This window comes from Indicator indicator, chromosome 4 (assembly GCF_027791375.1).
Source record: "Indicator indicator isolate 239-I01 chromosome 4, UM_Iind_1.1, whole genome shotgun sequence".
Lineage (NCBI taxonomy): Eukaryota > Metazoa > Chordata > Aves > Piciformes > Indicatoridae > Indicator > Indicator indicator.
In genome coordinates this window covers 26,314,051-26,326,292 of record NC_072013.1, presented here as the reverse complement: position 1 = coordinate 26,326,292, position 12,242 = coordinate 26,314,051, and the positions used below count along the sequence as shown (strand labels likewise).

The following is a 12,242-nucleotide window of genomic DNA, read 5'->3' as shown; positions in this document are numbered from 1 at the left end:
GCTGCTGCTTGGCTTGCGGCTTTAAAGCACACAGTGCTCTGTGTACAGCAGCCACCAAACAGCTCTCCAATTCTGCATTCCCTACTTTAACAGGGAAATGACAGAAAGCACTTACTAACATAAGGGAAGTCAAGAGACGAAGGGGAATTAAGTCAAAGAAAAAAAGAAGCCTGGTTTCATGCTGCTGTTTCTAAAACTATACCTAAAACTATAACAGACCCAATGAGCACTACTACATCTAAAGTAGATGTTTTTATTCTAGGATAATTCCAGAGATAGATGACATCATACACTGACAGTCCACAGGCAAAAATTTTGTTTTACAGGTGCAGCCCACAGGCCCTGTCCAAGAGATCTTTGTGTTTCAAAATTAACCATACTGCCTCCCTTCACACTGAACATCAACAGAGACTGGAAGTATTAGTCTTCTTTTTGCCTAGGGTGTGTAGAAGATAAACTCTCCTGCCATTATGTAGGCAGCCTTTTAAAGTTCAAAGCAGAAAGCACTTCTCACATTGAATAAACTGGAACTGCTAAGAAATATGTTTCATAACCGAGGATGGATTAACCACTCAAGAGAGTGGAAGGAAAAAAGAAAAAAATAAACCAATGAACCCCCACAAACATTCACAAGCTTGTCAATAAACAGAGGCACCCAAATGCAGGGCTTGATCTCTGCTAGGCTGAGACCTTCTGTCACACAGCCTATCAGAAACCTATCACTCTCTATACCACCAAGTAGATCCTCACCACAACCACACAGGATCTGCTCTACTAATGTCAGGCTCTTATTTGGGCACAAACTGCAATGAATTATCAGCCTCTGAATTGCTACAAGGAGAACACCACTCTGGGGTGATGGACAAATCCACTAGTAACAGCCAGCCATGTCTGAGGTAGCTCACACCTAAAGGTCAATGGGGCACAGTGAAGGACTCAAGCCTAAAGAGAGATTTTGGATTCTTGTCTCAGATTAATACAATCAAGTATAAAAACTCATCAGTGGGTTATTGTAACTTGCTGGTGGAACATCTGCCCTACAGATGAATCGCAAAGACCATCTCAGATTCTACTCTGCACAAACAGTATCTTTCCCAAGCATGGGTACTGCTACTACTTGTACCTTGCAAGGAGTTGCCTCACTACAGCTCATCTCTTCAGCACATACCATCCTCTCACAGAATCCCAAAAGCACCCTAGTCTATTAGATTCTAGTTACCTATTGCAAGAACATTTTGTTTCCAAAGTGGCAGAAGTAAGATAAGACAGCTCACATCCATCCTTACAGGACAGAATTCTTCCAATAAGCTATTCCTGCCCCAAGATCTGTACCCCTCACCTGTGTACCAAACACAGCAGCTACAGCATTTGTCCCTCAGAAGCTTTTCTCCTACAGGGAAAAGGTCGTCATGGGAGCAAGTCAACCTTGATCAGGCTTTCTGCTGACAGGAAACTTTAGGATTGCAAGGAAAGTTGAAGGGAAAAATAAAATAAATATTTATAAAGAATAATGAGTCAGCACCTCTGCCTTCTCAAGTTCTGACCCCTACCCTAAAGAGCCCCAGCAGTGCCGCAGTATTCCCTAAATTCTCCCTCTGACAAAAGGTAGCACAAACCCAAAACCCCAAGCCACATCAAGGAGCCCTTACAGAGAATGCATCAGGTTGGCCAGGGGCTACCAGCATGGGAGCTGCTTCACTGCACTCAATGGATGGTGGCAGAAGGTCCCTCCTGCCCCATGACATAGACCTTATGGGGCACCATCTGCAATGTTCTGTAACAATATGTGCAACACATCTGCTCACTTTTTTGGAGCTTTGCTTCAAATACTGCAAAAGGCAAAGATGGAAAGTCAGGGCAGTATCTTGTTACTTGGGGACAGTTTCAATATTTTAAGATCAGGTAATGTTTCCACTAATCCTTCATATTAATTTGCATTCTGAATAACATCATGAAGTGACACAGACACCCTCATTCTTGGCTACTGCTGAAAATGGCCAGATCCTGAGCCAGAGTAAAATGTTCCTGACTTCTGAAGAGCTGTATGAATTCACTGAAGTCCTCATATCAGAAGCCTCCACCCCTTCTAATTAGCCAGCGCAATCAAGCTGATGCCTCTCTCCACTCCAGCTCTAACACAATAATATTCTATAAAAAGGGGAGGGGTGAAAAAAAAACCCCACACAAACAACAAATAGCATGATAGGAAGGCAGAAAAACTAGATGCCTGTGACAGAAGCAGGCCAGAGAGCAGCCACATGCAGTTATGCCAGAGGACTCTGCTCTTCACCAGTTGGGATACATTTCAGGTGGCAGCCTCAGCCTGGATCTGCAGCATCCAAAGCAGTGCATCTGCCTGTGTTCTGAAACATGTATGCCACCCTGTTGCATTTTAGTGAAAGATGGCAGCTCTTGCAAAAGCAGAGAAAGCAGAGACTGAATCACCAATGAAGCTAAGAACACCACTGAAAACTAACTGCTCAGTCATTTTAATGACATGAGACCTCCTCCAATTGATGGCAGCTTGTTACCACCTCCCTCCACTTGGTGCCAGGCTGTCCAGATGGTGCCAATTCATTTAGACATATTTCTTGGCTCATCAGTTCAGGCAGCCTGAAACCTATCCTTTTAGGTAACTGAATTGAGGTCAGCACAAGCATTCAGCCAGATAAATACTGAGCCACCAGTGACGGTGTAACACAGGGAAGACCAGTGACATATATGTTCTGCTCCTGCATTTCAGTCTTTGGGGCAGTCACTCAAGAGGAAAAATGAAGGCTGTTTTAGCACAGAACAAAGGAGATTCATTTGCTTAACAAATCTGACAAGAACATGGCTTGTTAAATTAATACGGAACTATTGATCACCTGAAGGAGAGGCACCACAACAAAAGAATGTGTCTATACAAAGGATGTATTTATGGAGAAGTGAGTTATGCAGAAGGCCACAATGGCAGGACCAAGGTGATGGAAGGGACAGAGAAAAGTCTCTGTTAATGCTGCTTTCTATCAGAGCGTGGGCAGAAGAGCTGTTACGACAAGCACACAGCTCCCACTGCAGAACAGTCTGATTTCCCTTGAAAGCATCCCCTGGGGTCTTGAGAGGATAAGGGCTGCACTTCCCCAAGGTCCTTACAAAGCTTCAAACCATCACAAGAGAGAGGTGAACAGCATGAGCAGGTTTCTTTGCTGACAGAAGCATACACAGCTTTGAAGCTGTCTACAGCAAGTCACAACAAAAGCATGAGAATTCCAACTTGCTTTAAGTCAAACCATTTTTGATTCATTATTCATAACATCCATCTTCAGAAGATGGAGAGTAGTCTTCTTATGGCAGAGGCTTTAAGGTAAAACACAAAGATGATCCAGCCATAACATTTTGAAATTAATTCCTTACATCTCTGCATTTTGACTCCCCTTCTACATCGAGAATTCAGACCCAGTAGGAATAATCATAAAGTAATTCTCTGACTCTTTGCTGCTGTATTTATTTCACAGATGTGTGGCAAACCTAAGCCCTGGTCTTTTGTACCTGCTGCAAACATACACAGCTCCCAGAGGCTCTCAAATCAGGTCGATAATCACAAATTTATTTGTATCAATTACATGGTAAAACCTTTAACAGGATGCAGCTATCACCACGCTAGCTCAGACAAAAAGCACATTCACCACTACCACTCATCTAAATTAAAGGTTAGGGTAGAGCTGTGCATCTAAATGACTATTGCCATGATCTCATGGGGAAAGCAGCCACAGACCATGGAAACCACTTCAGTACTGGGCATAACTACCACTGCCTCCATCCATGCTGCCTGCTGACCTCAGCCCTGGACATTAACAAGACTTTCAAGTAGGCCACTCTGTTGAGAGGACACCCTAATGACACAGATGCTAACCTAACCAGCAAGCCTCTTTCACACATCCTGGGAGAAGTTTTAATCTTGCTCCTGCAGTTGATGACGCCCATTTCAGCTGGATGCTGTGGGTAGCCTCCACCCCTGGAAACTCAGGCCTACAGCAGTTATTCAGAGGTTAGTAATGAAATTCAGCATTATCTAGTCCCATCAGACTGTGAAGGCTTTTTTAAAAAATAAATAAATAATTAACCTCAGCTTGAGGATTAACTATATGTTGAGAACAGAAGACTACAAAGTAGATTATCTCATCCAGTACCACCACTCAGGTAGCAACAGATGGGGATTGTGAGAGTCTTAAAATCTGCTCGGTTCAAGGCTGGATTGCTTAAGGCTTTAAACATGAGTGCTGATGGTTATTTTTAGAATATACTTGGCAGACCTGTGGGCAATTTTCTTATTCATATTCACATCCATATCCAACCCATAGAGTTCACCAAGCTCCTTACCTCAAACATTTCATAAAGATCAACGATTTTCTGCTTACAGGCAACATAAGCCCAAAAGCTGTCAGTTCAACAGCATAAAAGACTAAATGACTGTTTCCCATTCACTCCTCTAGAACTCTTTATCCTCAGCCCCTCACCTCCTCCCATTTCTAAGCAGCTCTAATTGTTCACATTGTTTTGTTAAACCTCTTCCCTGAAAGCTTGCATTCCCTCTGCCACTTTTCCACCCTGGCCCTGGGAAGCAATCCTTTAAAGGTTTTTGTCACTCCAGACCTTGCTTTAATTAGTGAATGCAAATTCTTAAATACCTACGGGCTTAGCAAAAAGCTCCTTCCCCACAGCCTCTTTCTGCTGCCAGGGAGCAAGCCCACTACCAGTAAGAATACTACATTCTTCTTTCCACTATTCATTTTAAATTGCTGCCACTCCTCCAAGCAACAAAGGAGAAACTGTGCATGTGTGCAGCTGAAGACAAGGTGAATTAGTCACATCACAAATGAAAAAAGGGACCCACTGATCATTCTGCTTGTGTGACAGAGACGCTATTTTGGAGAGCAAGATGCTGATTTAATGCTCAGACTCCCTCTTGCTTCCACAGGCTTCAGCCCAATCTAGCAAAATATTTCCAACAGAAAGTCCGGAATTCTCTCATCTTTCAGTGGTGTTAGCAGCACTTCAGAGATGACTTTTGCTTGTATCTGTTAGTCCCACCGTACATGACATACTTCAGCACCCTCCCCCAGCAAGTACTCACAGCCTTTTTTGACTTAGACCTATGCCCCACACCCACTAAGGATAACAGAAACATGCAGGTCTATGAGCTACCCGCTAGAGAAATGGGTCACCTTGCTGAAAAGTCACCCAACAACCTGACTTTGAAGGTGTTCCAAATAATAAGTGCTTATGCTATGTAGGTTAGAACCAACCAGTGCACAATTTGAAAGGTGGCAAGAATAAAAATGAGAGTGCTCATACAACCAGGCAGCAGCTAATGCAAACTGGTTCCAGTCACTAGCAATGCTTTTCACAAACCCCATGCCCCTTGAAAGGCAGCTGGAGAGCTCTCCCCACAGTGAGGTTCACCTCACCCTCCAGGATGTCAAGGTTAATAATCACCAGCTTCCTCCCTTTAACTGTGTGCTTGTGAGGCAGTCACACACACACTACATCCATGGGGGAGGGCAACACACAGACACAGCTAAAGCAAAACAAAGAAAGGGAGTTGGGCGCATGGATGCATGTTGGATGTGTTTCAATGCACAGCTGGAAGCCACAACAAGACCAGGGAGAAATACTACTCTGTTTTAGTATACCATGTGAGCTTAGACAGATTCTCATAAAGATACATGGGAGATTAAGGTCAGCCAACCCACTCCATTGAATTACCACAGAGCCTTAACAGATTTACCCAAAGTCATAGTACACTTTTCTAGAAAGCTGTCATATCTACCTCTACGTCATCTCGCCCAAAATGTCTCACTCTCTCTTGCCTGTTTTCTTCCCTCTGTTCATCTCCCTGCTTCTTCCTCCAACAGACTCCAAGAGCAGCCTCCTGCTAACTCTAAAGCTTTCAAATCACTCCGACATCCTGATGCCACAAGACCACACTGGCATCTGTCACTGGGATTCTACAAAACCATATTTCTTTCTCCCCTGCATCGCAAACCTCTTGAAGGGCACCGATATCTGAGCAGAACTGGGGAGAGACCTGCCCAGGCAATATGTATGAAAGGTAGGAATTTGTGTCAGATGGGCAAGACAAGACTGCTGGGGAGGTTTTGACCCACCACGATGGTGAGCAGGGAGGAAACAAGTTTGACAAAGGTCTGTAAAGGAAGGCACAAGAAATGGAGAACAGAAGGAATTTTTTCAAGTGGAAAACTTTTGAGCTGGGGAACAGTGAACCTGAAGTAAACACCTCCCAGTTTGGGAGTCAGTTTCAGTTCCACATACTGGCATGTTATGAAATGCAGCCATTAAAAACCATACAGGGCTTCTGGAAAGAAAGGGTTTGTTCTTTCATTGCCAGCCTGCCAGCACCATACCACAGCAGCCATACATTTTCTGAGTCATCATCTCTGTTCAAACACCAGCACACAATTAGGAAATTAAAAATAGACCAGACAGGTGCCAAAGAACTTGCCAAACCTGCTCAGCCCACAGGTTCTCCAGCACACACACACAGAGACAATGCATGTGTGGGCCATCATGCCAGCTGGTTTTCTTCAGAGGCTGAATCTCCAAAAGTTTAGAGTTTGGAATACTCAGTGGTTTAGAAAGGTGACCCTTCTGGAACTGCTCCTAGACACAACCCACAACATTGTACTGTCAGAATCATGACCCAGTGCAGAGCTCAAGCTGCACTTTATTCTGAATCTTGATTAACTGGTTTCCAAGCAAGTACCTGTAATTGCTTTCCTCTCTCCTTTCTCCATCTTTGCTTGTGGGGACTCACTGTAGACACCATGCTCCATGGGCTGCTCTGCCCTCTTCATTGCCGTGCCTTTGTAATTCATCTGCAGTTGGCTGGTGTACTTCTCATGCTGCAGAGACACAACCAACAGCTGTAGGGTGCCCATGCCACCTGTGTGCTAGGCCATGGAAAAGATAAAACCACCCTCCCCCACAAATGGATAACACAAAGGCAAATACTGTAGCTATGTCCTGCCACAAAAAGAAAGCACACCTGAGTAGAGGCTACAAAAATGCCAGCTAAGAGGCTTTCAAAAACACAGTTTGGAAGTTATTAAATCCAGGAGAAGGTTACTGTGACTTAGGTCTGCAAAACAGCTAAATAGGAAACCCTTTAAAGAATAAACTGAGAAGAATTCTGAAAGGATTCAAGTCCTGAAATCCCTTTTGTTCTCAAAGGGATTATAAATTCTTTCAGGGCGCTCATCTGCATTATTTCTGCTTTTCAGCAAAGGCAAATAAAATATAGTTTAATTATTTCTCTCCAAAACCCTCTCTCCAGCTACAAATTATTCTGCCTTAAAACAGTCTCCACATTAACACAGTAAATGAGCTATTTAAAAGCAAATTAATAAACAGATATACTCATCCAGATTGCCCCTGAGCAAATTCAATCATTTGCCCAATTCTAGCTGTTACATTTCACATCTTCTCCAAGTCCTAAACATGGCATGTGGGCTAGGGAAATTATTTGCTAGCCAAGAGGTGATCCTTGGCACTGATAGCCCAGTGCCTCAGCTGAACAAGCCAGCTTTCTTGCCTAGAGGGGGTTGCTTTTCTGCCTTAGCTAAAAGGATGCGTGAATAGTTTGTACCTGCTACTGAAGTTTTTGTTTAAACAACACTTCACACATAAGAGGACTGCTCAGTAAGTAAAAGTTTGGAGCCTGTAGGCAAAAATTAGATGATGTATCTGAATCCCCACGCTCAGAAAAAGGCACCTGCACTCTACTTCTGAGAGGGACCAAGTTCTGCTACATTTCACCCACAAACTAATGTGCTGACTATGCTTTAACATGTTATAGCTTTAATAACCTTTTTCTTTTGGCAGTAATGACATAAATAATTTCATTTATGTTAGCAAAGGGATAAGAGAGATGAGAGCTGAGATAACTGGGAAATATGTCTCTCCTCAAAGGAAGTTTTTTTTAAGTTCCAATCCAAGGAGAGCCTCACATAGTGGAATGTTTCACTGTCATCAAGAGCACTTTATTATTTCACTCTGCTTGACCATTACTAGAGCACTTATTTTTTTTAATGCACCTGTATTCGACATCCCTACCTTTAATGCTTCTTCTGGGACTTTGTGTTGAATTTGTTCCAGCACATACATGTTTGAATGTATAGAACTCATTAAGGAAACAGCAAAGTAATTGAATGGATGGAGAAATGTACTATTTAGTCACAGACAGAAAGCAAGATCATAAAACCAGAGAAGCTTAAAATATATAGGGTACTGAAAGCTGCCTGTGCTGTACCCCTCCATGGTCTTTGTCATGCATATTTTGCAAGAGAGCATGCAATCAACTCTGCTGGCAAGACGCTTGCCAACTGAAGGGCAACAGACAGGGGAGGCAGGGCAGGAGCAACTTGGGAGAGCACTAGCAGCTCCATGCAGCTTAGGGGAGCAATCATCCTGCTCCTCTCCACCCAGCTGGCAGCTCCAGGCAGACCACTCTCTCTTCATGATATTCTGGCCGAAATGGGGCTATCTTGCATGCTTTAGAGAAGTTCTGCTCTCTGCAGGAATGCTGGGATCCATTGTGCTCTCCTGGCTGACAAGGCCTTTCAGCCACTGCAGTTTCCTGGATGAAAATTAAATCAGGTCATGAGCTCCTGTGGCCTCTTACGGAGAGAGGCATTCGAATGATTATGCTTAGGCAATAATCCTCAGCACTACTGCATGGAGAAAAAAATAAAAAGGGGGGCAGCATCTGGCAATGTCATCACAACCAACCCAATCAGCACAGAGCAAAGAGGAGGAAAAAGAAAAGATGGAAAATGTTAGACTAAAAATAAACCCAGTGAAACTGGCACAGCAGGAAAATGCCACTCAGTCTGTAAGTGAAACTGTAAATGGAAAAGAGACAAAGGCTGCTATGCAACAGCACACAGCTGACTGAGACCTCAGCAGGTGCCATCTACACCGAGCTGGATGCAGCACACACAGAAAGCACTGCTGGAGGCAGCAGCAGTGGAGCAGCAAAGGAGAGGAAGAGACTAACTGCCATAGCAACTATGCCAAGTAAAAAGATGACTCTAAAACCTACATTTCTTAAGGTTTTCCTGTTGAGCGCAATAAATTCAACTGTTCATAAAAGCAATCATTCATTTCACATGAATATTCATGTAAGGGCTGCAGGACTAAACTCTTCAACTCAGCTGCTTAGTGCTCAGAATTGCTTTCTTTAAGAAGTGTAAACCTGTATCACACCCATTAAAACTCACCCACGCTCTAGGCACTGCCTTACGCCTTCACTAGGCTGGAGCTCACAGCAAGTTTTGTACAGTTTTCCCCACACATCTAGAGACTAGAAGACACAGGACCAGTGACATCAAAATAACATTTGCAAAGTTACCAAGTCAAGAAAAGCTAGAACTGAGGCTGCCCTGGGACTGTAAGGGGCTTTATCACATGTGGACTGAGATGCTACCTTTAATGACGTAGATGACAGGGCTGTATTACTGGGCAGCACTCACTATGCAGCTACTCAGTACTTTTTTCCCCATGTATACCTGAACCCTCATCGACTGTATCTTGTTTAAATACTGATATGAACACAAATTATCTCTCTCTTTCCTTTTTTATTAAAAAAAGATTCAGCACCTCCTTCCCTTTATAAAAACAACCACCTCACTGTGAGGCAAGGATTTGTTATTTATAAAATGGCAAGAGATAGAGCAAGACCAAAAGTATGATCTCGCACAAGCCCTAGAAAACTCTCTTTTCCAGCAGATTCAGGATTGCACATACATCAGAGTTTAAGCACCTCTGTTATAACAGTGAGCTCATGCACTGTCACTGCTTTGAACCAAAGTGCCCACAGCCACTGGAAGACCAGGGAGGCTCAGCTTCTCCTCACTGCTTCAGCAATGTTAGGAGTATTTCAAGGGCTACAGCATGACCAAACACAAACTGACTGCAATGGGGCCAACAAAAGGCACAAGAATGTGGCCTTGGGATCAAGAATGCAGAGTTTTCCAGCCAAACATTTTTTCCCCCTTCAATGTAAAACTTAGTCTCTGCCTCTATTCTCAGAAATGTCTAAACCATTTTAACTGAAATTTCCCCACAAAAGAAAAAATAAAACCTTAGAGAAGAGTCTTGCCACTTCTAAATTCAGCCTGAGTCGGTAAAGTCTGGCAGATAGAAACAACTGAAAAAAGTGAAAAAAAGATCAGTTTACATGAAAAGGCAGCAACAGGAGCCTCTACTTACCACCGTTGCTCTGCAGGCTGAGAAAGGCATTCTAGCATCTATACTTATTGCCAGGCGTGCAGTCACATCAGGATAAGAAGGAAAGGATTGAAGGCAAAGGTATTTTGGCAGACACTAGCAGGATTTGTGACTGTAAATAAAGCAGTAACTGCAATCTAGCCTTCCTCAACAGAAGTGGAATTTGCTGTTGCTGAAGAGAGATTTACTCTTGCATTTTGTCTCAGAAGCAACTTGCACAGGCAAACATCAATCAATACAGAATCAAGGGTCTGATCACAAAACCCAAAACTTAAGTATTTAGGGATGAAGACCTGCAAACTATCTGAAAGCAAGCATTTGTGTTTAAGGACTAACAAAATCACAAAAGCTGGATGAAAAAAGTAGGAAGATGTTAGTTCATGCAAAAGCTTATGAAGTGTGTTTGCTCCCTATCTAATACCAGCTAGAATTACCACTGAAATTAAAATTAAAACCCACAATGCTTCCTTAGAAAGAGACTGAAGAAGCACTTCCAAACACCACCACCTCCAATCACTACAGCCAGTGCAGGGCCCAATTCAAAGTCCAGTGAAGGTAACAGGCATGATGATTAATATGCTCCAAATCAGGTCCATGGTGGAGAAGCAAAAGCTTATAAGCTAGCCAAAGGCTCCAGGAGGCAAGAAAAACACCCTTACCTATTACTCACAATTAGCACTGTTAACTGTCCATGCAACAAACAGCACAAAGCTCAAAGATCCCAGCCCACTCCCTCTTCAGACAAGAAGGATATCATAGCCAAAGCGAATGACGTCATTCAGTTTCAGGGTGATGTACTTCTGGTCAGGAATCCTCACATCATTGACGAATGTCTGCAGGAAAGAAGCACAGGAATGGCTTTTGACTGAGGGTATTAAGATGATGCAGCTCACACGCACAGGACTCCTGAGGGGTACCCAGGCCCATCCGTCAGCAGCACTGCATACATTCAGAATGCACTAGCACAAAGTCAGCCAGCTGAGGAGCTAAGTTCCCTAGGAAAATCAACAACAGCAAGTAGCTCCCATGGGCAAGTTAGTGCACCCCAATTATGCTTCAAAACAAGGTGCTCTGAAGGGAGCACTAGGAAGATTTACTTTTCCATCAGCTGCAAAGGAAATTTTAGTTCCTGACTTGAACATGTAAATGAGGTGCCTGAAGTTAGGAACTTCAGATGGTCTTACTTCTCCTCCACCCTTTGCAACCAGCAAGAGCTGCAAACAGTGCAACACATACTCTAATTACTGAGCTGAGGACGAGCTTTTCACTGATGTCAAACAAGACTGGTGTCAGCCCCAAGGCCCAGTAATTTAACAAGCAAAATCTATCACAGAGGAAGGGGAAATGGAAATACCCAGGAAAAAGAAGCATTTGAAGTGGCCTCACCATGATGTCTGAGGCCACATTATCCAAGGCACCATCTATCACTACAGCAGGCCCCTCACACACAAGATTCACATGCTCATTTCTCCTGTGCTCCAGGCAAAGAAAATAAGTTATCCTCATAAAGGTGCAAGAAATGTACTTCACAGTGAACAAATGTCATGAATGCCTCAGATGTCCCTTCTCTGAGGCAACTCCCTAAGGTACAATTCTCATGGAATTAAGTACTCATGTGCATCTTTCACAAATAATGTACTTTTGTAATAACCTGGGCCAAAGAAAAACAAATCAGGAACTTGGTTGAAGAAGCACCAATGTCCTGATGAGGAGCAGGCACTCAGTTGCACCTGGGGCAGTCAAAGACACCAGGAGTCACCCTGCCTCACAAGGTGGGATTCATCCAGCCTCATGGACCAGGAACCTACTGTTGGGTCTTTGTAGCCTCAATGTAAATGCAGCTGCACTCTGATGAGACATAAAATGAGTTTACATGCTGTCACCACTGAGGCAGTCTTCTCCTTCTGCCTCTTCACCTCAACCAAGCCAAACATACATGATAAGACAAAGTA

At 43.5% G+C, this 12,242-nt stretch overlaps 1 protein-coding gene across 1 annotated transcript in view; it reads right to left on the bottom strand.

Annotated features, from left to right (window-relative positions):
- The window catches only part of CEP170B (centrosomal protein 170B), a 52,516-nt gene that overhangs the window by 26,090 nt on the left and 14,184 nt on the right, over positions 1-12,242 (bottom strand). Inside the window, exons 3-5 of the mRNA XM_054400309.1 lie at positions 11,045-11,123; positions 8,116-8,174; positions 6,767-6,905 (exon numbers count right to left, since the gene is read on the bottom strand). Of these exons, the coding sequence (XP_054256284.1) occupies positions 6,767-6,905; positions 8,116-8,174; positions 11,045-11,123 (277 nt within the window). The remainder of the gene's footprint in view (positions 1-6,766; positions 6,906-8,115; positions 8,175-11,044; positions 11,124-12,242) is intronic.